The sequence below is a fragment of the Pristiophorus japonicus genome, chromosome 6, assembly GCF_044704955.1.
Source record: "Pristiophorus japonicus isolate sPriJap1 chromosome 6, sPriJap1.hap1, whole genome shotgun sequence".
Classification (NCBI taxonomy): Eukaryota; Metazoa; Chordata; class Chondrichthyes; family Pristiophoridae; genus Pristiophorus; species Pristiophorus japonicus.
The window spans coordinates 115,368,830-115,391,752 of NC_091982.1; the positions used below are offsets into that span (position 1 = coordinate 115,368,830).

The 22,923-nt window shown below is 41.9% G+C and overlaps 1 protein-coding gene across 5 annotated transcripts in view; it reads right to left on the reverse strand.

The window, feature by feature from the left end:
* The window catches only part of lrch2 (leucine-rich repeats and calponin homology (CH) domain containing 2), a 199,244-nt gene that overhangs the window by 70,849 nt on the left and 105,472 nt on the right, over window positions 1-22,923 (reverse strand). For all 5 annotated transcript variants that reach the window (XR_011593624.1, XM_070883131.1, XM_070883130.1 and 2 more), the window contains 3 exons: window positions 12,367-12,478; window positions 11,185-11,297; window positions 7,415-7,479 (listed from right to left, as the gene is read on the reverse strand). Coding sequence is in view for 4 of the 5 variants with exons in the window: in XM_070883131.1 (XP_070739232.1) it covers window positions 7,415-7,479; window positions 11,185-11,297; window positions 12,367-12,478 (290 nt within the window). In the remaining variant the exon portion in view is untranslated. The remainder of the gene's footprint in view (window positions 1-7,414; window positions 7,480-11,184; window positions 11,298-12,366; window positions 12,479-22,923) is intronic.

A 22,923-nucleotide genomic window follows, 5' to 3' on the forward strand; every position in this document is an offset into this window, starting at 1 on the left:
TAATAGTTGCTGAGCATTTCAAATATTTAGAAGTGCACCTACGTAACAAGAGCAACTTAAAGGAATTGATATTAGTAAAGAAAAAGCACTGGAGCAATTAATAGGACTTAAAGCTGGCAAATCCCCTGGACCAGAAGACCTACATCCTAGGGTTCTAAAACAGGTAGCTGCAGAGACAGTGGCTGCATTGGTTGTGATCTTCCAAAATGCTACAGATTCTAGAATGGTTCCAGTGGATTGAAATGTGGCAAATGTAACATCACTATTCAAGAAAGGAGGGAGAGAAAACAGAAACTACAGGCCAGTTATAGCCTGACATCTGTTGTCAGCAAAATGTTGCAATCTATTTATTCTCTTCTTAGGCAGTCCCCCAGAGTAGAGGAAGGCTTGATTCCACATTAAAGTGAGTTCTAAGGTGACTGATGAGACCAATGTGGGATCGAGTCTCAGTCACAGGTGGGGCAGACATGGTTGGAGGGAGGGGTGGATGGGATGCTTGATTTGTCCTACGCTCCTTCAGCTGTTTGTACTTGGCTTCCACGTGCTCCCGGCAAAAGAGACTCAGTGTTCGATGCCTTCTTGGATGCTCCTCCTCCACTTTGAGCAGTCTTGGGCCAGGGATTCCCAAGAGTCTGTGGGGATGTTGCATTTTTTCAAGGCGGCTTTGAGGGTGTCCTTGAAGCATTTTCTCTGCCCTCCTGAGCTCGTCTGCCGTGATGCAACTCCGAGGAGAGTGCTTGTTTCGGGAGTCTAGCATCGGGCATGCGGACAATGTGGCCCCACCCACCGAAGCTTGTCAAGCATGGTCAATGTCTCGATGCTGGCCTGAGAGAGAACGTGGACGTTGGTGCATCTATCCGGCCAATGAATTTGCAGGATTTTGCAGAGGCAGCGTTGGTGGTACTTCTCCAGTGCTTTGATGTGCCGACTGTACATAGTCCATGTCTCTGACGCATATAAGAGGGCGGGCATCACTACTGTTCTGTAGACCATGGTCTTCGAACACACTTTTCCTCAGGCGGCCGAAGGCTGCACTGGCACACTGAAGGCTGTGGTGGACTTGGTCATCGATGTGCAGCGATAAGCAGTGACAGGATCGGTCCAAGTCAGCATGGATTTATGAAAGGGAAATCATGCTTGACAAGTCTTCTGGAATTTTTTGAGGATGTAACTAGTAGAGTGGACAAGGGAGAACCAGTGGATGTGGTGTATTTGGACACTCAAAAGGCTTTTGATAAGGTCACGCACAAGAGATTGGTGTGCAAAATCAAAGCACATGGTATTGGGGGTAATGTACTGACGTGGATAGAGAACTGGTTGGCAGACAGGAAGCAGAGAGTCAGGATAAATGGGTCCTTTTCAGAATGGCAGGCAGTTACTAGTGGGGTGCCGCAGGGCTCAGTGCTGAGACCCCAGCTATTTACAATATACATTAATGATTTCGATGAAGGAAGTGAGTGTAATATCTCCAAGTGTGCAGATGACACTAAACTGGGTGGCATTGTGAGCTGTGAGGAAGACGCTAAGAGGCTGCAGGGTGACTTGGACAGGTTAGGTGAGTGGGCAAATGCATGGCAGATGCAGTATAATGTGGATAAATGTGAGGTTATCCACTTTGGGGGCAAAAACACGAAGGCAGAACATTATCTGAATGGCGGCAGATTAGGAAAAGGGGAGGTGCAACGAGACCTGGATGTCATGGTACATCAGTCATTGAAAGTGGGCATGCAGGTACAGCAGGCGGTGAAGGCGGCAAATGGTATGTTGGCCTTCATAGCTAGGGGTTTTGAGTATAGGAGCAGGGAGGTCTTACTGCAGTTATACAGGGCCTTGGTGAGGCCTCACCTGGAATGTTGTGTTCAGTTTTGGTCTCCTAATCTGAGGAAGGACGCTCTTGCTATTGAAGGAGTGCAGCGAAGGTTCACCAGACGGATTCCCTGATGGCTGGTCTGACATATGAGGAGAGACTGGATCGACTGCGCCTTTATACATTGGAGTTTAGAAGGATGAGAGGGGATCTCATAGAAACAAGATTCTGACGGGATGGGACAGGTTAGATGCAGGAAGAATGTTCCCGATGTTGGGGAAGTCCAGAACCAGGGAACACAGTCTAAGGATAAGGGGTAAGCCATTTAGGACTGAGATGAGGAGAAACTTCTTCACTCAGAGTTGTTAACCTGTGGAATTCCCTACCGCAGAGTTGTTGATGCCAGTTCGTTGGATATATTCAAGAGGGAGTTAGATGTGGCCCTTATGGCTAAAGGGATCATGGGGTATGGAGAGAAAGCAGGAAAGGGGTACTGAGGTGAAAGATCAGCCATGATCTTATTGAATGGCGGTGCAGGCTCAAAGGGCCGAATGGCCTACTCCTGCACCTATTTTCTATGTTTCTATGTCTGTCCTTGCTGATAGTAGGCTCCAAAGGTATGAGAAGTGGTCCACATTGTCCAAGGTCTCATCATTGACCTTGATAATCAGGGAGCAGTACTGTGTGGCAGGGGCTGTTGGTATGGGACCTTTGCCTTACTATGTTTAATGTGAGGCCCAGACTCTCGTGTGCTTCAGTGAAGGTGTCAACAATGGTTTGGGGTTCGGACTCAGCGTGGACAAACACAAGCGTCATCTGCATATTGTAATGCAATGATAGTTGGAGCAACCTTGGATCTGGACTGGAGGTTGAACAATTTCCCACTTGTCATGTAGGCTAACTCCACTCCAGCGGGGAGCTTGTTAAGGGTGAAATGACATTATTAAGGAAGTGGTAACAGGGCACTTAGAAAATCATAACAGAAGTAGGCAGAGTCAACATGGATTTACGAAAGTAAAATCATGTTTGACAAATCTATTAAGAGTTTTTTTTGAGGATGCAACTAGCAGGGTAGTATATTTGGATTTTCAAAAGACATTCCATAAGGTGTCACATAAAAGGTTGCTACGCAAGACAAGTGCTCATGGGGTTGGGGGCAATATATTAGCATGGATAGAGAATGGACAAAGAGCCTGCAAAGGGATCGAGACAGGTTAAGTGAGCGGCAAGGAAATAGCAGATGGTATAATTTAGGGAAATGTGAGCTTATTCACTTTGAATCATAGAATGGTTACAGCACAGGAGGCCGCCATTCGGCTCGTCAAGCCCAAGCGGCTCTCTGCAAGAGCACTTCAGCTAGTCTCAATACCCTGCCCTTTCTCCATAGCCCTGCAAATGTTTTTCCTTCGTGTACTTATCTAGTTCTCTCTTGAAAGCCACAATTGAATCTGCCTTCACCACCCTTTCAGGCCATGCATACCAGATCATAACCACTCGCTGCGTAAAAAAGTTTTTCCTCATGTCGCCTTTGGTTCTTTTGCCAATCACCTTAACTCTGTGTCCTCTCTTCGAGTCTTCCGCCAATGGGAACAGTTTCTCCATCAGACCCCTCATGATTTTGAACAACTCTATCAAATCTCCTCTCAATCTTCACTGCTCTAAAGAGAACACCTCAGCCTTTCCAGTCTATCCACATCCCTTATTCTTGAAACCATTTTTGTAAATCTTTTCTGCACCCTCTCTAAAGCCGTCACATTCTTCCTAAAGTGCGGTGCCCAGAATTGGAAACAATACTCGAGTTGAGGCCGAACAAGTGTTTTATAAAGGTTCATCGTAATTTCCTTGCTTTTGTACTCTCATGCTTTTATTTATAAAGCCCAGGATCCCATGTGCTTTTTAAACTGCTTTCTCAACCTGTCCTGCTACCTTCAACAATTTGTGCACATATAACCCCAGGTCTCTATTCCTGCACCCCATTTAGAATTGTATCCTTAAGTTTATATTGCCTCTCCTCTCCTGACCAAAATGTATCATTTTGCACTTTTCTGCGTTAAAATTCATCTGCCCAGTGTCCGCCCATTTCACCAGCCTGTCTATGTCCTCTTGAAGTCTATCCCTATCCTCCTCACTATTTACGATTCTTCCAAGTTTTATTTATTAAATGTTGAGAAACTAGTAAAATGTTGGTGTTCACAGCAATTTGGGTGTCTTTGTACATGACACATAGAAAGTCAACATGCAGGTAACCGCAAGCAATTAGGAAGGCAAATATTAAGTCGACCTTTATTGCAAGGAGGTTGGCATACAAGAGTAAGGAAATCTTGCTGCAATTGTACAGGGTTTTGGTGAGACCACAACTCGAGATGTACAGTTTTGTTCATCGTACCATACAGAGGGTGATTGATTCCTGCGATGAGTGTGTTATCCTATGAGCAGAGATCGAGTAGAATCGGCCTATAATCTCTGGAGTTTGGAAGAATGAGAGATGATCTCATTGAAACATACAAGATTCTGAGAGGGCTTGACAAGGTAGATGCTGAGAGGCTGTTCCCCCTGGCTGGAGAGTCTAGAAGTAGAGGGCATCATTTCAGGATAAGGGGACAGCCATTTAAGAGGGAGAGGAGGAGAAATATCTTCACTCAGATGGTTGTAAATCTTTGGAATTCTCTACCCCAGAGGGCTGTGGATGCACAGTCGTCGAGTATATTCAAGGCTGAGATCGCTAGATTTTTGGTCTCTAAGGGATCTGGGGATCAGGCAGTAAAGTGGAGTTGAGATCGAAGATCAGCCATGATCTTATTGAATGGCAGAGCAAGCTCGAGGGGCCGTATGGCCTACTTCTGCTCCTATTTCTTATGTTCATATGCAACAACAGTGGGGACACTTCAAAAGTACTTCATTTGCTGCGAAACGCTTTGTGGGGTGTTCTGATAACACGACAGACGCTATATAATGCATGTTAAATGTTCTTTCTTGTACTAGTTGATCCTGGATAGTCTAAGGTTGGGACCACATTTGCAATGTTTGGCTTTTAACCAGGTGCATTCCAAGGGCGTTGCTATGGGAGAAGAAGTGATCGAAATAAGACACAGCATCAGAAGATTTTCTAGATTAGCAGCTGCAGAAAATAACTGGTATCTTTCTCTACTGGTAAACATTTTTTTAAAAATCAGTGTTGTGATGTGTTGTCATTTTATACAAAGTAGGACATTTGGAGTGTGGACATGCAAATAATAAAGCGGAAGGGCAAGGTCCATTCATTAAAAATTGAAACAATTAAAATACTAAACTTATTGGAGAATGCATTTTTTTCCCCCTCGAGTTTAAAGAATAGGATTAAACAAATTTAAATCATCAAATCATTGAATAGTACAGCACAGAAGGTGGCCATTCAGCTCATCGAGTCTGTGCCGCTCTTTCTAAGATCAATCCAGTTCGTCCCACTCCTCCGCTCTTTCCTCATATTCCTGCAGTTTTTTCTCCCTCACGTATTTATCCAATTCCCTTTTTAAGGCTACTATTGAATCTGTATCCAGCACCCTATCATTCCAAATCCTAACCACTCGTTGTGTAAAAAGGCTTTCCGTTGTGTCGCTCCCTGGTTCTTTTGCTGATCACCTTAAATCTATGCCCTCTGGTTATCGACCCTTCAGCCATTGGAAACAGTTTCTCTTCATATATTCTATCTAAACCCTTCATGATTTTGAACACCTCTATCAAATCTCCTCTTAACCTTCTCTGCTCCAAGGAGAACAACCTCAGCTTCCCCAGTCTATCCACATAACTAATACCTCATCCCGGAACCATTCTAGTAAATCTCTTCTGTAACCTCTCCAAAACATTCATGTCCTTCCTAAAGTGTGATGCCCACAATACTCCAGCCGAACTAGCGTTTTGTCGCTGACCTACATTGGCTCCCGGTTGAGCAATGCTTCGATTTTAAAATTCTCATCCTTGTTTTCACATCCCTCTATGGCCTCAACCTAGAGTACTGTGTACAGTTTTGGTCTCCGTATTTAAGGAAGGATATACATGCATTGGAGGCTGTTCAGTGAAGGCTCACTAGGTTGATTCTTGAGATGAGGGGGTTGACTTATGAAGATAGGTTGAGTGTATACTCATTGGAGTTCAGAAAAATGAGAGGTGATCTTACCAAAACATAAGATAATGAGGGTGCTCGACAAGGTGGATGCAGAGAGGGTATTTCCTCTCATAGGGTCAACTAAAACTAGGGGACATAGTCTCAGAATAAGGGGCTGAAATATTTAAACCTGAGATGAGGAGCAATTTCTTCGAAGGGTTGTAAATCTATGGAACTCTCCGCCCCAGAGAGCTGTGGAGGCTGGGTCATTGAATATATTTAAGGCGGAGATAGACAGATTTTTGAGCGATAAAGGAATAAAGGGTTATGGGGAGCGGGCAGGGAAGTAGAGCTGAGTCCATGATCAGATCAGCTATGATCTTCTTAAATGGTGGAGCAGGCTCGAGGGGCCAGGTGGCCTTACTCCTGCTCCTATTTCTTATGTTCTTAACCCTCCAACCCTCATATCTGCACTGCTCCAATTCTGGCCTTGTGCACATCCCCAATTTTAAAATCGCACCCCCATTGGCGACGTACCTTCAGGTGCCTCAGCCCCAAGCTCTGGATATCCCTCCCTAAACCTCTCCACCTCTTTTCTCCTTTAAGGCACTCCTGAAAACCTCTGACCAAGCTTTTGGTTATCTGCCCTATTATCTCCTTATGTGGCCCGACAATGCTCCTGTGAAGTGGGACATTTTACTATGTTAAAGGCACTTTAAGTACAAGCTGTTGTACACTATGCTCTAATTATAAAGTCCAGGATCCCATTAACTGCCTTGTTAATCTGTCTTGCCACCTTCAAAGATTTGTGCATAGATATTCCAAGGTCTCTCTTTTCTCGCACCCTCTAAGCATGTAGTGTGTCTCCTCATTCTTCCTACCAAAATGTATCACCTCACACTTTGGTGTGTTGAATTTCATCTGTCATGTGTCCACCCATTTCACCAGCTTGTCTACATCCTCTTGAAGTTGACTACTATCTTCATCATTGTTTACTACACTTCCAAGTTTCAGGTCAACTGTAAATTTCAAAATTGTGCCCTGTACAACCACTTCCAAGTCATTAATGTATATCAAAAACAGCTGTGGTTTTAGTATGGAACCTTGGGGAATTCCACTATACACCTCCCTCCAGTCTGAAAACAGCTATTCACCTCAACTCTCTATCTCTCTAACTCTTTTCTATCTCTCAGCCAATTTTCTATCCATGGTACCACCGCTACTTTTATCCCATGGGCTTCAATTTTGCTAACAAACCTAATATGTAATACTTTATCAAACACCTTTTGCAAGTCCATATACACAACATCAACTGCACTTCCCTCATCCACCCTCTGATTTTTTTTTTTGATGAGGTAACAATCTCCTACCTCATCAAAAACAATCAGTAACCTGAAAGTGGGATTTCAGGGATTAAATTCGAGATATGGAATTGGTTCTAATTTTTTTTTTTTTTTAAGTATACAATGGTTTTAAGCTCACGTGTCTTTTTTTGCAGCTTTGAGTAAATAGCTGCACGTTCATACCTTGGTTCATCTCCCCAGTTATTTTCTTCTGTGAGCTGTGATTTTTCAGGCAACTTCCCTCGCTCCTGAGACAAAATGCATTATTGAAATCCGTCACCATTATAATCCAAGTTACATGATTTTAAAATAAGGCTATCAAGCAAGCATGAAACTTTGAAAAATCCCCCGCCCCCTCAAAAAGAAAATTTCCCAAGTTATCATAGAACTACAATACTCTTTTGAAGTCAAAGTCTACAATTTTAGGTGTGAATTCACAGGGTCGTAATTTCAGTTAAATTGGTCTAAAGTATTTTAATGAATTGTATGGTATATAAAAACAGTAAATGTATCACAGAACCTTTATACTTCCAAGAGATCCAGCTATTTCTCTTTCCAGGCATCAATATTAAGTAGTTTCCCGCGCTACCACTAGGCATAATACCTAACTCATGTTAGAAATAGGACTGGAAACTGAACGTGTAAGCAAATGCATCTCAAAATTCAGGAAGGGTTCCTATTCCTGATCAACATCCAGCCTGGTGTGGATTAGGGAAAGGCAAGATTGTGCTCAGTTGAAATATCCTTACCCCGCCATGACTGAATGACCTGCTGACATTCATTAAGGGAAGATAGCATGGATTAATTTTAAAAAGGAAAGCGATGTCTAGACAAATTTAATAGAGTTGTTTTAAGTGCATTGATTAATTCCTTTTCCTTTAAGTGTTTGATAGGGTGCTGCATAGAGGCTGTTGATAAAGTTAAGGCATGTGGTAAAGAAGGGAATGCAGCATGAATATCAAGTTGTTTGAAGAATGGAAAACAGTTAAGTGGCTAATGGATGTTTTTCAGACTGGAGGGATGTAAACAGTGTCCTCCAATGGTCATTGTTAGGACCATTCCTTTATAAAAAATATCTGGTACAGGGAGCACAATATGAACATTTTCAGATTACACAAAAATAGGAAGCAGGATTAACTGACGAGGTATGCACATGGCTTCAGAGGACAAAAACAGGTTAGGAAATTGACCATCATTTTGAGATGAAATTTTATGTGAGAAACATTTTGGGAGAATGAATGAAGAAACATACACATTGTTGAAAAAAAGTTTTAAAAAAAAAGTACAGCAGCAGAGTCACATTCACAAATCTTTACAAGTTGGAAGGCAAGCTGATAAAGCAGTAAGAATCCTAGATTTTAAAAGAGGGGTATAGAGCAAAGAGTTAAGGTTAAATGTACACAAATCACTGGCGAGGCCACAGCTAAAATATCGTGTCTGGTTTTGGGCACCATACTATGTTAAGGCCACAGAAAGGATGCTGACAAGATTAATTTCAGCAACACGGGCGAGAGTCTTTAGTTATGAGGAGAGACCAGAAAAACTATCCACACAAATTACAGCTAAGAATTTAAGCGATCTGATTAAAGCAAATCAGGAAAACTATTTCCACTGGTGGAATCAATCAATAACCGAGGGGTTAGGAGATTTTTTTAAAAATATATAAAACAGAGATGGTAGTTAAGATATGGAACATCCTACCAGAGATAGTGCTGGAAGCAGAATGCACAATCGTTTTTTTTTTTAAAAAAGGGAACTGGATTCATATTTTAAAACATTTTTAAATGACCAAGTATGGAAAAGGTGCAGAGAATTGGGTCTAAGTGGATAGCTCTTTCGGAGAGCTGACATTTCCATGATGGGCTAATTGGACTCCCTCTGTGCTATAAACTTCTATGATTCTATGCTTTATGCATTCTATATGCAGGGTGACTATTTATTCAACAGGACCCATAACATACAACAAATAAGTATTAAGATAAATGTGCCAGAAAAGTTTAGTAATTGAGCAGAAATTTTAAATATCTGGTAAAAGCAAGCCAATCCAATAGTTCTGAGAGCTTAAGTCTCATCAGCAATTTGTCAGATTTCACATCATTTCATTTCAATGGAATATATACTCGCTTAAGAAAGATGGCACAATGCTCAGACTGGATAGACTGGAGTCCCAGAAATGTTTTAAACTATAGCTGAAATATAACAAAGATTCAGTAAATTATTCCAAGCTGTATTATGGCATTCAAAAACTCTGGGAAAATTAAGCAGATGGCTCAAGGACAGTAATGGAATTTGGTCAGAGATTTAAAATACTGTACATTAAACATGGAACATACACATAATGGATGAATGACCACAAGCGAAGGTTAAAGAATTTACCACAATTGATTTGCTGAAAGTATGCAGTCAATATGAAGTTGTTAAGCAGTCTAGTCATGACCAGGATCCATCTCAACATATTTGACAGCAAATCAAAACAAGTTGTTCTAGGGACATTGAATAGTGTATTGATTAATCGTTAACTTTCCATCTCTGGAGTCTAATGCTTGATTCCAGCTGTGATATGGGATAAAAGTCTGTTTTCTAACGTATCTGAAGTTAGTTTTAGGCAGTCCTAACTCAGACCACTATATGAAATTGCTCCTAATTCAGAACTAAATTGGCAATTTAACTGCAAGGGTGGGCATAACATGGCCGGTGATGGAAATGGAAAAATGCCACATTGATGCAGTGTAAAGTGTTCTTCGGAGGTTGGGTTAATGTAGAGATAGCTTTACTCTGCATCAAATCCCTGGAAATTCTTGATGCTGACGGTGTAGCTGAAGTGTAAAGTGCTACATTTCTTCACCATAAAAAGAGCCAAAAAAATTAAGTTATTCTAACCTTGTGTGGATTACTAGTGAGGCCCTAATTGGTATTGAGAAATTTTGGGCAACCTATCTTCAAAAATGATAATGGTGAATTTGAAGGGGTTCGGAGAAAAGCAAGAAGCTATGAAGTTACGAAGAGCAAATCACAGAACAGAACTAGTCATTAGAGAGAAGTGATGATCTAAGCTTTTGGATATGTGGAACAAATTGGCATATAAAGTTAATGATGCGTTGATTAGAACATTTAAAATCGAAGAGCTGGACAAACACTTTTTTTACGAATAGAATTGAGGGTAGGATGAGTAAAAATTATATTCATGTGTGCGAAGATCATTCTTAATTGCAGGGAAAGGTCAATTTAGGAATGCAAACCGTCTAAGAATGATAAAATGAGATGTAAAATTAGATAAGTATTCTTGAAACTTGCTCAATATACCTTTTAAGAGCAAGATGAGCCTTTCCTCAAGGATTTAAATGGGTTTGGTTAAATCAATGATAACGTAAACTGTCTATGGTAAGTGGAAGAAACTGGCTTGATTGGCCAAATTACCCTTTACTCATTCTGTGCGTTACTCTTATTCCAAAGTTTTGCACACTGATGAACCAGTTCATTTTTGAACTTGCAATTTAAGCCCTGTTATCAACATTATAGGCAAAACTATATGGCAAACATGAGTGCTTTGGTTCTTTTTTTTCTACCTTATTTTATTTTCAGATCATTCAAATTTTGAAACTCTTAAGTTTTGTGACATATCATGTATTTAAATACACAACAGATACAGAGAGCATGACTAAATAGTGAGGATTTATTCTGTATGATTTTATCTGCAACTCCAGTTTTGCTAAATATAATATTCCTGCAACTGTAACCATTGGAATGCCCAGGTGTCATTCCATGTGGCAGCACTTGTTGACACTGGATAAAGAACAAAGGTATTGAGGCTAAAAGATGGACCGCTTTGTTATTAAGTTATTTCTATGAAGCATATGATAAAAATAACAAATTCAAATATAATTGGCACGGTTAACATCTACTCAGCATTGCATTGTATCAGTTGATTGTATGTACAAAAGTAAATACCTTACTTTTATATAAGTCACAAATGGAGCACTTAGATGAACATCTCCTGCTTCAGATGGTGGTGTCTCTTCCTCTTCTGCATTATCAATGAAGTCTAAATGTTCCTGATCCAATGAGGCTAAAATATAAGCCAAAAATATTCAGAGGACATGAGAACCTTTTAATACCCAGTTGTCTTTCACATTGAAACTTTAATACTGCATACATGTTCATTCACAAGCCTGTAGGCATTTGTCTTGGAGAAAATAAATATGAAAATGTTAATTAAAACTTGTCCAAATTCCAATAAAAGTTACTTTTCCAAAATCTTGAATATTTCAAATGTTTCAAATTAACACTCCAGCATCTACAAAAATGTTCCAATCACCTTCTACGGTTTGGTGGGTTCATCCAACAACAATTTGAATTTATGTTGCGCCTTTAACATATTAAAATGTCCCAAGGCGCTTCACAGGAAAGTTAACAACATTTGACACCGAACCACATTAGAACAAGTGACCGAAAGCTTGGGCAAAGAAGGAGGTTTTAAGGAACGCTTTAAAAGAAGGAAAGAGAGAGATGCAGAGAGCGAATTCCAGAGCTTAGGGCTGAGGCAGCTGAAGGCACAGATGCCTACGGTGGAGCGATTAAAATCAGGGATGCACAAAAGGCCAGAATTGGAGGAACACACATCTTGGAGGGTTGTAGGAAGTTTCTGAGATAGGGAGGGGCGAGGACATGGAGGGATTTGAAAACAAGGATGAGAATTTTTAAATCCAATGAGCAGTTGAGCCAAATAGCCACACAGACCAGGAAGATTCCAGATCAATCTCCAGTCTATGCAGTTAGCTGATCTGAACTGAGGCAGTTGCAGGGGGATGACTGAGAGGAAAATTATTAGGATTATTGATCATCCAGCAACTCCTGCTGGAAGCATGTGCTTAGGCTGAAGACAGGATCAGGCTTCGTTGTGATGCCGATAGCTCAATAACCTACCAATTCTCTCAGCTAGTTGGACAAGATGCTGCAAAGTGCCCAATGCCCATTGAATGTTACCTTAGCACTTTTCAGGGAGAGAGAGAGAAGAGGGGAGAAAACTGGAGAGAAATAAAAACATTCTATACTGAAACAATTTTAACAGCTAAAATTACATTTAAGCAGAAAAATCAAATTCAAATACTTCAAAAACACACCTGCAACATACTTACTTTTGAGAGAGTTGAGTTTATTCCCAATTAAATGATTGTCTGATTTCAGAGGCAAGTCCTTGGCTATTTCAGATACCTGAGAATGTAGGCTAATTGTATCATCATCTGAGGGCTAAACAAATAAATGATAGCATGAGAACATTTTCCAAGGGCAAAAAGTTAAAGCTAACCTTAAAACTATTAGAATTATAAATGGCGCTCTTTGCATCATGAGGATTAAAAACAAATATTAGCACCACAGCATCTTCTAAAAGCAAAAACATTAAAACTAAATTGAAAATTAGTAGAACAAGTGCTTTTTGCATTTAAACAGCAATGAAATACTTTCATATTTTCATATGATGTCAAGATGTACTACCTCAGCTCAGACCTTTTCTTTCTACCTCAAATCTGGTCAGTAACCAAAACTTTGCTTTGTCACCTCTAATAATGCTGTCTACACGCCTGCATCTCTCCATCTCTACCACCAATAGCCTGATCCACATTTTCACCGTCTCCAGAATACAATTTGCCAGTGCTCCCTCATCAATCTGGCATTATCCACTCTTCACCATCTGCAATTAATTCACAACATTGCAGTCAGAATCCCATACTCCCATCACCCCTCTCTGCCAAACTCTGGTCGTCCATCCCATCCCCAGTGCTTTGACTTCAAAATCCTCATCCTAGTCTTCAAATACCTCACCTTAAATTCAGTGATGTCCACCAGCTGTATGCCCTCACATGCACCCTCCATTCCTGCGAGTCTGAATTACTGCTTATTTCCTACTCCCCTGCACTCTACCATTGGCACCACGTTACAGTCACTGCCCCTGTTCTTGGAACACTCTCCCAAACTGACTTCACTTTGTTGACTCTCTCACCCCTTTGTTAAGTCTCTAAAAAACCTAGGTTGACTAAGCATTTAGTCCACTTCAACCACCTGTCCCTTCCCTTCTCCTGCCAGGTGCCCTCCTCTCATCTTGTAGAGCACTGAGACATTCTCAGAGGAACACCACAAGGAATACAAGTTTGTCATAGTTGAACATAGCACCTAGTATTTCAGAATAGTTTGTATGTCTCAAATAAAGCAATGTGACTGAGTACTGTAGACTTAAGTAAGTGTGACCTTAGTCTCTTTATTTTGACTCCAGAGTGCTGGAGGCCTGCTTATATGCCGTGCTCCCAAGGGATGCTGGGATCCCTTGGGACTCCAACAGATGCGCCCTCTGGTAGCGGTAGAATGCTGGTTACAAGGTGTTGCATACATAACATCACTCTCCCCCCACCCAATAGTACACATTTACAGGGTGAGAGGATCTGGGGCTTTCTGCTCCCTAGTCGATCGTATCGGTAGAAACACAGGTACAGGTAAGTTGGTTGGGCCTTCACTGGGCTGCTGGGGATGATGAGTTCAGCTTTGTGGTCAACCCTGATGTCAGTTGCCACGTGTGTGTATCGGACGGTCGAAGTTGGTGGTGTCTTGTGTTGCTCGTGGCTGTCTGTGAATCGCAGTTTGGTTTGGTCCAAATGCTTTCTGCAAGTTAGTCCATTTGCAAGTTTGACCTCAAACAAGCTACCTGCTCCTTTGGCTATGACAGTGCCAGCAAGTCATTTGGGACCATGCCCGTAGTGGAGTACAAATATAGGGCCATTTACTTCAATATCGTGTGACAAATTTGCACGATCATGGTACATGTTTTGTCGATGCCGCTTACTCTCGACGTGATCAAGGAGATCAGGGTGGACGAGAGAGAACCTTGTTTTGAGTGCCCTTTTCATGAGTTCGGTAGGGAGAACCCCGGTGAGCGAGTGGGGTCTTGTGCGGTAGCTGAGCAGGACTCGGGACGGGCGGGTCTGCAGGGATCCTTCCGACATGCGTTTCAAGTTTTGCTGATGGTTTGGACTGCCCGTTCTACCTGGCCGTTAGCTGCGGGCTTGAACGGGACAGATGTGACGTGCTTGATCCCATTGCGGGTCATGAATTCCTTGAATTCAGCGCTGGTGAAGCACGGCCCAGTGTCACTGACAAGGACATCAGGCAGGCCGTGCGTGGCAAACATGGTTCGTAGGCTTTCGATGGTGGCGGTGGACGTGCTTACAGACATTATTATACACTCAATCCATTCTGAATAAGCATTCACAACAAGCAAAAACATTTTACCAGCGAAGTCAACGTGGATCCTAGACCACAGTTTGGAGGGCCATGACCACAAGCTTAGCGGTGCCTCCCTGGGTGCATTGCTCAGTTGAGAACAAGTGTTGCATTGGCGCACGCAAGACTCCAAATCTGAGTCGATGCCGGGCCACCAAACGTGGGATCTGGCTATAGCTTTCATTATTACTATGCCTGGGTGGGTACTGTGTAGATCGCATATGAACGTTTCACTGCATTTCTCAGGCAAAACCACGCGATTACCCCACAAGACAGTCCGCCTGTATGGACATATCGTCTTTGCGCCACTGGAATGGCTTCATCTCTTCATGCATCTCCGCTGGGACGTTGGACCAGCTCCCATGGAAGACAGTTTTTTTTTTTTTTTTACAAGGGACAGTAAAGGATCCTGGCTGGTCCAGGTCCTGATCTGGTGGGCCATAACAGGCGACTTTTCATTTTCAAATGCATCTATCACCAAGAGCAAGTCAGCAGGCTGTGCCATTTGCACCCCGGTGGTGGGCAATGGTAGCCGACAGAGCATTAGCGCAGTTCTCTGTGCCTGGCCTGTGGCGAATTACATAGTTATATGCAGACAGCGTGAGCGGCATCTTTGGATGAGAGCAGAGGCATTGGTATTAATACCTTTGCTGAGAATAGCGATATGAGCGGCTTATGGTCAGTTTCTGACTTGAACTTAAGCCCAGATACTGGTGCATTTTTTTCACCCCATAAACACATGCCCAAGCTTCTCTTTCAATCATGCTGTAGGCCCTTTCGGCCTTGGACAAACTCCTGGATGCATAAGCGACCGGTTGCAATGTTTCCGATTCGTTTATATGCCGTGCTCCCAAGGGATGCTGGGATCCCTTGGGACTCCATCAGATGCGCCCTCTGGTGGCGGTAGAATGCTGGTTATAAGGTGTTGCACACATAACACTAGGCATTTCAAACTCGTCAACAGAAAGTAAGAGATTTTAAATTTAATATTTAATTAATTCCCCAACACAAGGAAGTAAAGAATTGGGTTGCAGAAGGTTAGGAAATCTGGGATCTAGGTTGAAATCTAGCCCAAACTTGTGATGAAAGTTATTCCCAAACATTCTGTAAGGGTCCCAGACCAAAGTCAGTCAAGGAAGACTGCGCTGAATCACAGAGTGCAGGCTCACAGCACAAAACTACCTATAATTTAGTACACATTGATATAAATCATAGGACTACACTATGGTAAAATTAAAAAGCTCACCTTGCCACAATGGGGCACTCGAGTTTCGGGACAATGTACATTATTGAGGTAAGTACTGGAAGCTTTACTCCACATTCTGCTATTTTTGAGCTGAGAATGTTTAATACTAGCTGAAAATAAAATGAAGTTTTACTGTTTGCTCGTATTGGCATCCACCCACTTTGCTGAGCATATAATTCACCCAAAGTGAAAGTTCTGAGCTCATGCAAAAAAAGTTGAACATTTCCTCAGAACTGCGAGCGTGTGTTTACTGAAACGGTTTCAAGATGAAAACAAAGAACTTGAATTTATGTTGTACCTTTCAAATCCTCAGGATCCCTCAAAATGCTTCACAGCCATTGAAATACATTTGAAGTATAGTCACTATTCTAATGTAGGGAACCTCTATCAAATATTTGGACCAAGCAAAGAGGCAGTTTTATTTTTATTAACTATATACAAGTTAGCTCAACATACAAATGGCAATAGATGGGTCGAGGGACCAATTAAAAAAAGTTTCAGGGAGCAGTCCTTTCCATTTGGCTACAGGCTTCAAATGAAACTACTCTCCATAACATCGCCCGAATCCACCCCTGCCTCAGCTCATCTGCTGCTCAAACTTTCATCCATGCCTTTGATACCTTTAGACTTGACTATTCCAAAGCTTTCCTGGCCGGCCACCCATCTTCCACTCTACATAAACTCAAGCTCATCCAAAACACTGCTGGCCGCATCCTAACTCGCAAGAAGTCCTGTTCACACATCACACCCCTGTGCTCAATGACTTACATTTGTTGTTGGACCGGGAGCCACTCAATTTTAAAATTCTCATCCTCATTTTCAAATCCCTCCATGGCCTCACCCTTCCCTATTTCTGTAACTTCCTCCAGCTCTAAAATCCTCCAAGATCTCTGCACTTCTCCAATTTTGGCCTCTTGTGCAGTCCCCATTTTAATCACTCCACCATTGGCGTCCATGCTTTCAGCTGCCTAGGCCCAAAACTCGAATTCCTTCCTTAAATATCTCCACTTACCTCTCTTCCTTTAAGACACTCTTTAAAACTGACCTCTTATCTGTCCTAATATCTCCTTAAGTCGCCAGTGTCAAATTTTGTTTCATAATGCTATGAAACGCTTTGGGATATTTTACTATATTAGATGCGCTATAAAAATGCAAGTTGTTGTTGTTGCAGCTGAAAAGCTCCTTTCTCAGCACCTATTCTACAAGCAATTGCATTAGACATTTTTTTTGAGCTGTTGCTCTCCTCAAAAGGTGCTTACATTTAGATGCCACCTTTCAAGACCTCAGGACATTTCAAAATGGTTTACAGCCAATGAAGTATTTGAAGTGTAGTCCCTGTTGTAATGTAGGGAAAGGCGGCAGCCAATGTGTGCACAAGGTCTCACAAATTACAATGGGATAATTGACCGTATAATCTGTTTTAGTGATGCTGGTTGAGGAATAAATGTTGGCCAAGATGCTAGGAGAACTCCCTTGAATAGTGCCATGGGACCATTCACATCCACCCGAGGGGGGAAATGCCTCATCCGAAAGATGCCACCTTCAACAGTACAGCACTCCCTCAGTATTGCACTGGAATGTCAACCTAGATGATGTGCTCAAGCCTCTAAGATGGGACTTGAACCCAAAACCTTCTGAATCAGTGGTGAGAGGCAAGGATGACACTTTTCTAACAAGAGTTCTGAAGGACAAAATACTAAACAAAAGGAAATAGATTTTACACTTTTTTCTTGATAAAGCATATTATATTGTAAAAAAATACATTTGCTATATTTTTCCTGTGATTAAGAGTTTATTCATTTCATCTGAGGAAAAAATATACTACACGATTGACCAAAAAAGTTGGAAAAGTGAATAATTGTGCAAATTAGTAAGTAATTTGAACGATGGAGATAATTACTCCAAAATACAGAAAATCTCAGGCACACTGTCTGGAATGTTTCCAACAAATGCTAGCAGTGGATGAGGGTTCGTACTACTGGGCATCCTCAAAGCTACTAAAGTCCTGATCTCAACAGTATTGTTGATATAGTAAACACTAAGCAGAGGTCAGATTTTTCTCCAAATGCAGAAAAAACAAAGAAAAACAGCAGGAGTCTCTTCAGTGGGCTACACACAAACCTAGTGGGTGGTTCAAGGCAGGAATGATGGAGGCCTAGAAGATGATCATCTATTGCTATAGCCATTGTCGATTGTGTCATCATCATAGGCAGTCTCTCGGAATTGAGGAGGACTTGCTTCCACTATTAAAATGAGTTATTGGGTGACTGAACAGTGCAATAAGAGAACCACAGACTCTGTCACAGGTGGGGCAGATAGTCATTGAGGGAAGGGGTGGGTGGGACTGCTTTGCCGCACCCTCTCAGCGATGAGACTTGAGGTGCTCAGCGCCCTCCCGGATGCACTTACTCCATTTAGGGCCAGGGACTCCCAGGTGTCAGTGGGGATGTTGCACTTTATCAGGGAGGTTTTGAGGTTGTCCTTGTAACGTTTCCACTGCCCACCTTTGGCTCGTTTGCCATGAAGGAGTTCGAGTAGAGCGCTTGCTTTGGGAGTCTCGTGTCTGGCATGTGAACAATGTGGCCTGCCCAGCGGAGCTGATCAAGTGTGGTCAGTGCTTCATTGTTGAGGATGTTGGCCTGGCCGAGGACGCTGATGTTGATGCGTCTGTCCTCCCAGGGGATTTGTAGGATCTTGCTGAGACATCGTTGGTGGTATTTCTCCAGCGACTTGAGATGTCTGCTGTACATGATCCATGTCTGAGCCATACAGGAGGGCGGGTATTACTACAGCGGGAACTTGGTGGCAGTTTTGAGGGTCTGGTCTTCAAACACACTTCCTCAGGTGGCCGATAGCTGCTCTGGTGCACAGGAGGCGGTGTTAAATCTCGTTGTCAATGTCTGTTCTTGTTGATAAGAGGCTCCCGAGGTACGGGAAATGGTTCACGTTGTCCAGGGCCGCGCCGTGGATCTTGATGACTGGGAGGTAGTGCTGTGCGGCGAGGACAGGCTGGTGGAGGATCTTAGTCTTGCGAATGTTTAGCGTAAGGCCCATGCTTTCGTACGCCTCAGTAAATACGTTGACTATGTCCTGGAGTTCAGCCTCTGTACATGCGCAGATTGTGTACGTTTGCAATTAGTAGTGCGAGGGCAATGCAAAACAAAATGCTGAGAGCTCACAAAAATAAAATAATGAGTTTCCTGAAATAATGTATGCAAAAAATGAATGCAGGCTCCGACCAAGTGCAGCTTCTCAAATAAATTCTAAATGGACCATTCTACAAATCAAAACCTTGGTTAAGTTTTTTGGATTATCTCACATCAATAACACTTTCTTTTGTTTTAAACATTATCACATTGCTTATAAAGATTACACTGGACACAAATTGCACTTTTGGTTGTAATTTCCGGGGTGGGGGGGGGGGGGTGGGCGTGGGGTCAGAAGGAAGAGAATGTGACAACTTGCATTTAAGTAGCACCAGGCCAACTTGGTGCTGTGAGCAGACCAAAGGAATTCAAAAAGGAACCTTTAGAAGAGATGGGTACAGAGCTAAGAGGCAATGATATGCATGAGGATCTCAGAGAAGATGGTAGCCGGGGAGAAAAACAAGTCAAGGATGTTTTCTTTTTAAAAAGGGGGTTTTCAAAGCAAGAGGGGCAGTGCCCAAGAAAAGTGAGCTATTAACAATGTTGGCTAGCATAGAGCCCAGGAAAGGTAACAGTGGTCAGGAGTTGGGTGGGGAGAATATTGAGGGAACAAAAGCCAGATAAGTCAAGAAAACAGGACAGAATTGGGATATGGAAGCGTCACTACAAAGTGATGAGATTGGGCGAGGGAGGGGCTGAAGCTTGGTTAGGAGCAGGGGAAAGAAGGAAGGAGTAGTGATGCTAGCAACAGCTGAATGGATATTCTCAATCTTAGAGTGATGACACTATTGATGAGCTTTCTACACGATGTTGGAGCAGAGTGGAGGAGCAGGAGCAAGTGGTTTGTCATGCTGAAATAAAGCCATTGGTTGTCCTTGCACTCCAGTATAATCAAAGGATTTGGAGGAAAATAAGGCATGGTAGAATTTGATATGTCAATTCACATCAAATCATGCAGGCTTTGGACTTAATGAAGTGAAAATGGATACAGTACCAGGGAAATGGCAAGATATTGAACGATTTTGGTGGGGGCACGGATGTTGAAAGAAGGTGATGGAGCCATTGAGAAGGTCAACAGTATCAGAGGTGCTGTGACTAGTGTTTGAGATTTAGACCCTTCATTAGAAATAATCAAACATATAATGTAGAATCACAAAATTGTGCAGCAAAGGAGGCTATTTAGCTATGGTCGCTGATAAAACTTGGTTCCATTCCTTATCCCTTTTCCCATACCCTTTAAAATTATTTTTAATATTTATTCATTTCCCTTTTAAAAATGAAGGATTTGCTTTTACCAATTCTCATGGGGCATTCCCCATCCTAACAATTTCCTCCGTAAAAAGGAAAATTCTCCTAACCTCCATTATTTTGATGTTAACCAACTTCACCTCTTCCTCTTTTACCCTTTCATTCCTACTAACACATTCTTCCATGATAACTGAGGCAAGACATTGATTAAGTATCTCTGCCTCTCCTTCACCCTACATAACATTTCCCTTTTGATCACTCATGCTCTCTATCCTTTCTTTAATTATTCTTTTACTTTGTATTTTCATAAAACCTTTTACTATTTCCTTTTAAGTTTCTAGCCAGTATTTCTTCATACCACACTCAACCTTTCTAATATTTTTTTGCTTCTCCACTAATTTCTATGCTTTGCTTGAATGTCTTTTGGATTATTAGAATTAAGTTTGTCATATGCTTCCTTAAAAATCTCAATTTTTATTCCTTGACTCATCTTTTGCTGCACCACCTTTTCCTGTGGGAATACCTTAATCGTCTCCTGGTTGAATTTTTCTACATTCTGTATTGCATATTCATTGTCTTAATGTATTCCTGTATTTTCTCTTGACTGATGAAATGCACAGCAAATCTAAGCATTTTTTCCCATTTGTTTTAACTAATCAGCTGACTTGTTCCTGAGCCCATCAGTATTCAGATGAACTACAGAGTATGTCATTTACCACATTAAAAGCCAACAAATAAGCCCAATTCTTGCTGGCTGAATGGCGTCTTGCTGGCTGTGGGGTTACTCACTGAAGTGCACCTTTCCCTATCCCAAAAAGAATGTTGGGGGGGAAAAACTCAAGTTAAAGCTATTTCAAATTAATACCACCAGAGATATTCTAGTAAAATCACAACAGCAAATCAGGTTTTGTAGATTTTTTATGATGCAGAAAAAGATTTGCATCATTTTAACATATTAAGCAGGAACATGAGCTCGAAGGATACAAAGTGACTGAATAACAGCATAATCAGCAGAGATGGAATAGAACAGTGGATACTCAATGCTGAACAATGAACTCCTGCTCCTATTTATGTTCTTATGAAATAGAATTCTAAGCACAAAGTCACCATTAAAAAGATCTCTCCCATAATGAGTCAATCATGTATTCCATAGTTCCCAATTGAGCACACAGTTCACTTTTTTGGTGTGCAAACATATACTGGATTCAATTTCCATTTCAACATTGGGATTTGATTAGAAGTTGACCATTAGTTGATTATTAGCATGATTTTAAATCTCATTAGACATATTAATCACTCACTTAAAAACAAAGTTTCAGGAAAAAAAAATAGTAATACAGAAAGCAACTACTGTATATACTCGCGTATCCTACGATCTCACGTATCATGCGACCCCTAAATTTTCGTCCCCAAAACATGATTTTATCATACATCTCATGTATCATGCGAGTCACTTTTTTGAGATACCAGATGCCACTAGGCTAGGCTTTCAAACAAGTTTAACAAGTACCCAACACGTAACAAGTACCCTAACACATAACAACGATCGAATACAGACCTTAACAACCGAATCATGAAACATCGAGTGGATTCTGTTGTGAAAGCTGTTTGCGAATCGAACACCGATATAGCAATCATTCCAGCTGGCTTGACTAGCGTCGTTCAGCCACAGCCTCTACTGTGTTTGCGGGTAAAAGAAGCATGGGCTGAGATAGATGGAGCCTCTAATAATGCAGCAAACTTCAGAGGGAGTTGTGGGTGGCGATCTCTAGACCACAGCAAAGATACAGTACAAGTGACAATAGAGGCTGCAATCCAGCCCAGGAGATACCTGCCGAGATTCAGCGTGGATACGGTCTGCTTAACAGCCTAACAGCCTAATCTTGGCCAGCACTTCACACCCGCAAATTTTGTATCTCGCGTATCATGCGACCCCCCAAATTTAGGTTACAATTTAGGTCTTCAAAAGTCGCATGATACGCGAGTATATACGGTAACTTCCTCAATCATACAGCATGGCTCTTTATCAATTTTAAATAAAGAGTACATGACTAAACAAATATTTCTAATTATGAGAAAGTCTAGGCACAATCCAATGTTCAAACAGGAAGTAAAAGTATGCAAAACAAAGGCAGTCAAAATGAAAATGCCAAAACCGTCGAGGTGCTTTGATACTTGTACTTGTTTAATTTTGGATCATAGGAGAGCAGCATCAATGTACTTGCTACCCATGCTTACAAATGTTAAAAATGCTTCCTCAATCCTGATGACTGAAATTAAATTCAAAAACTCTAGCTGGCTTCAAGGCAAAAAGCAGAGAGTAGGGGTAAACGGTGGTAGAAGGTGGGTAGTGGTATTCCACAAGGATCATAGAAGTTTACAGCACAGAAGGAGGCCATTTCAGCCCATCGCGTCCGTGCAGGGCAACAAGAGGCTATCCAGCCTAATCCCACTTTCCATCTCTAGGTGCGTAGCCCTGCAGGTTACGGCACTTCCGGTGCACATCCAAGTACTTTTTAAAATGTGGCGAAGGTTTCAGCCTCTACCACCCCTTCAGGCAGTGAGTTCCAGATACCCATAACCATCTGCGTGAAGAAATGTTCCCTCAAATCCCCTTTAAACCTTCAACCAATTACTTTAAATTTCTGTCTTCTGGTTGTTGACCCCTCTGATGAGGGAAATAGGCCCTTTCTATCCATGATATCTAGGTCCCTTATAATCTTATATACCTCAAATGAGTCTCCTCTCAGCCTCCTCCTTTCCAAGGAAAATAAACCCAGCCG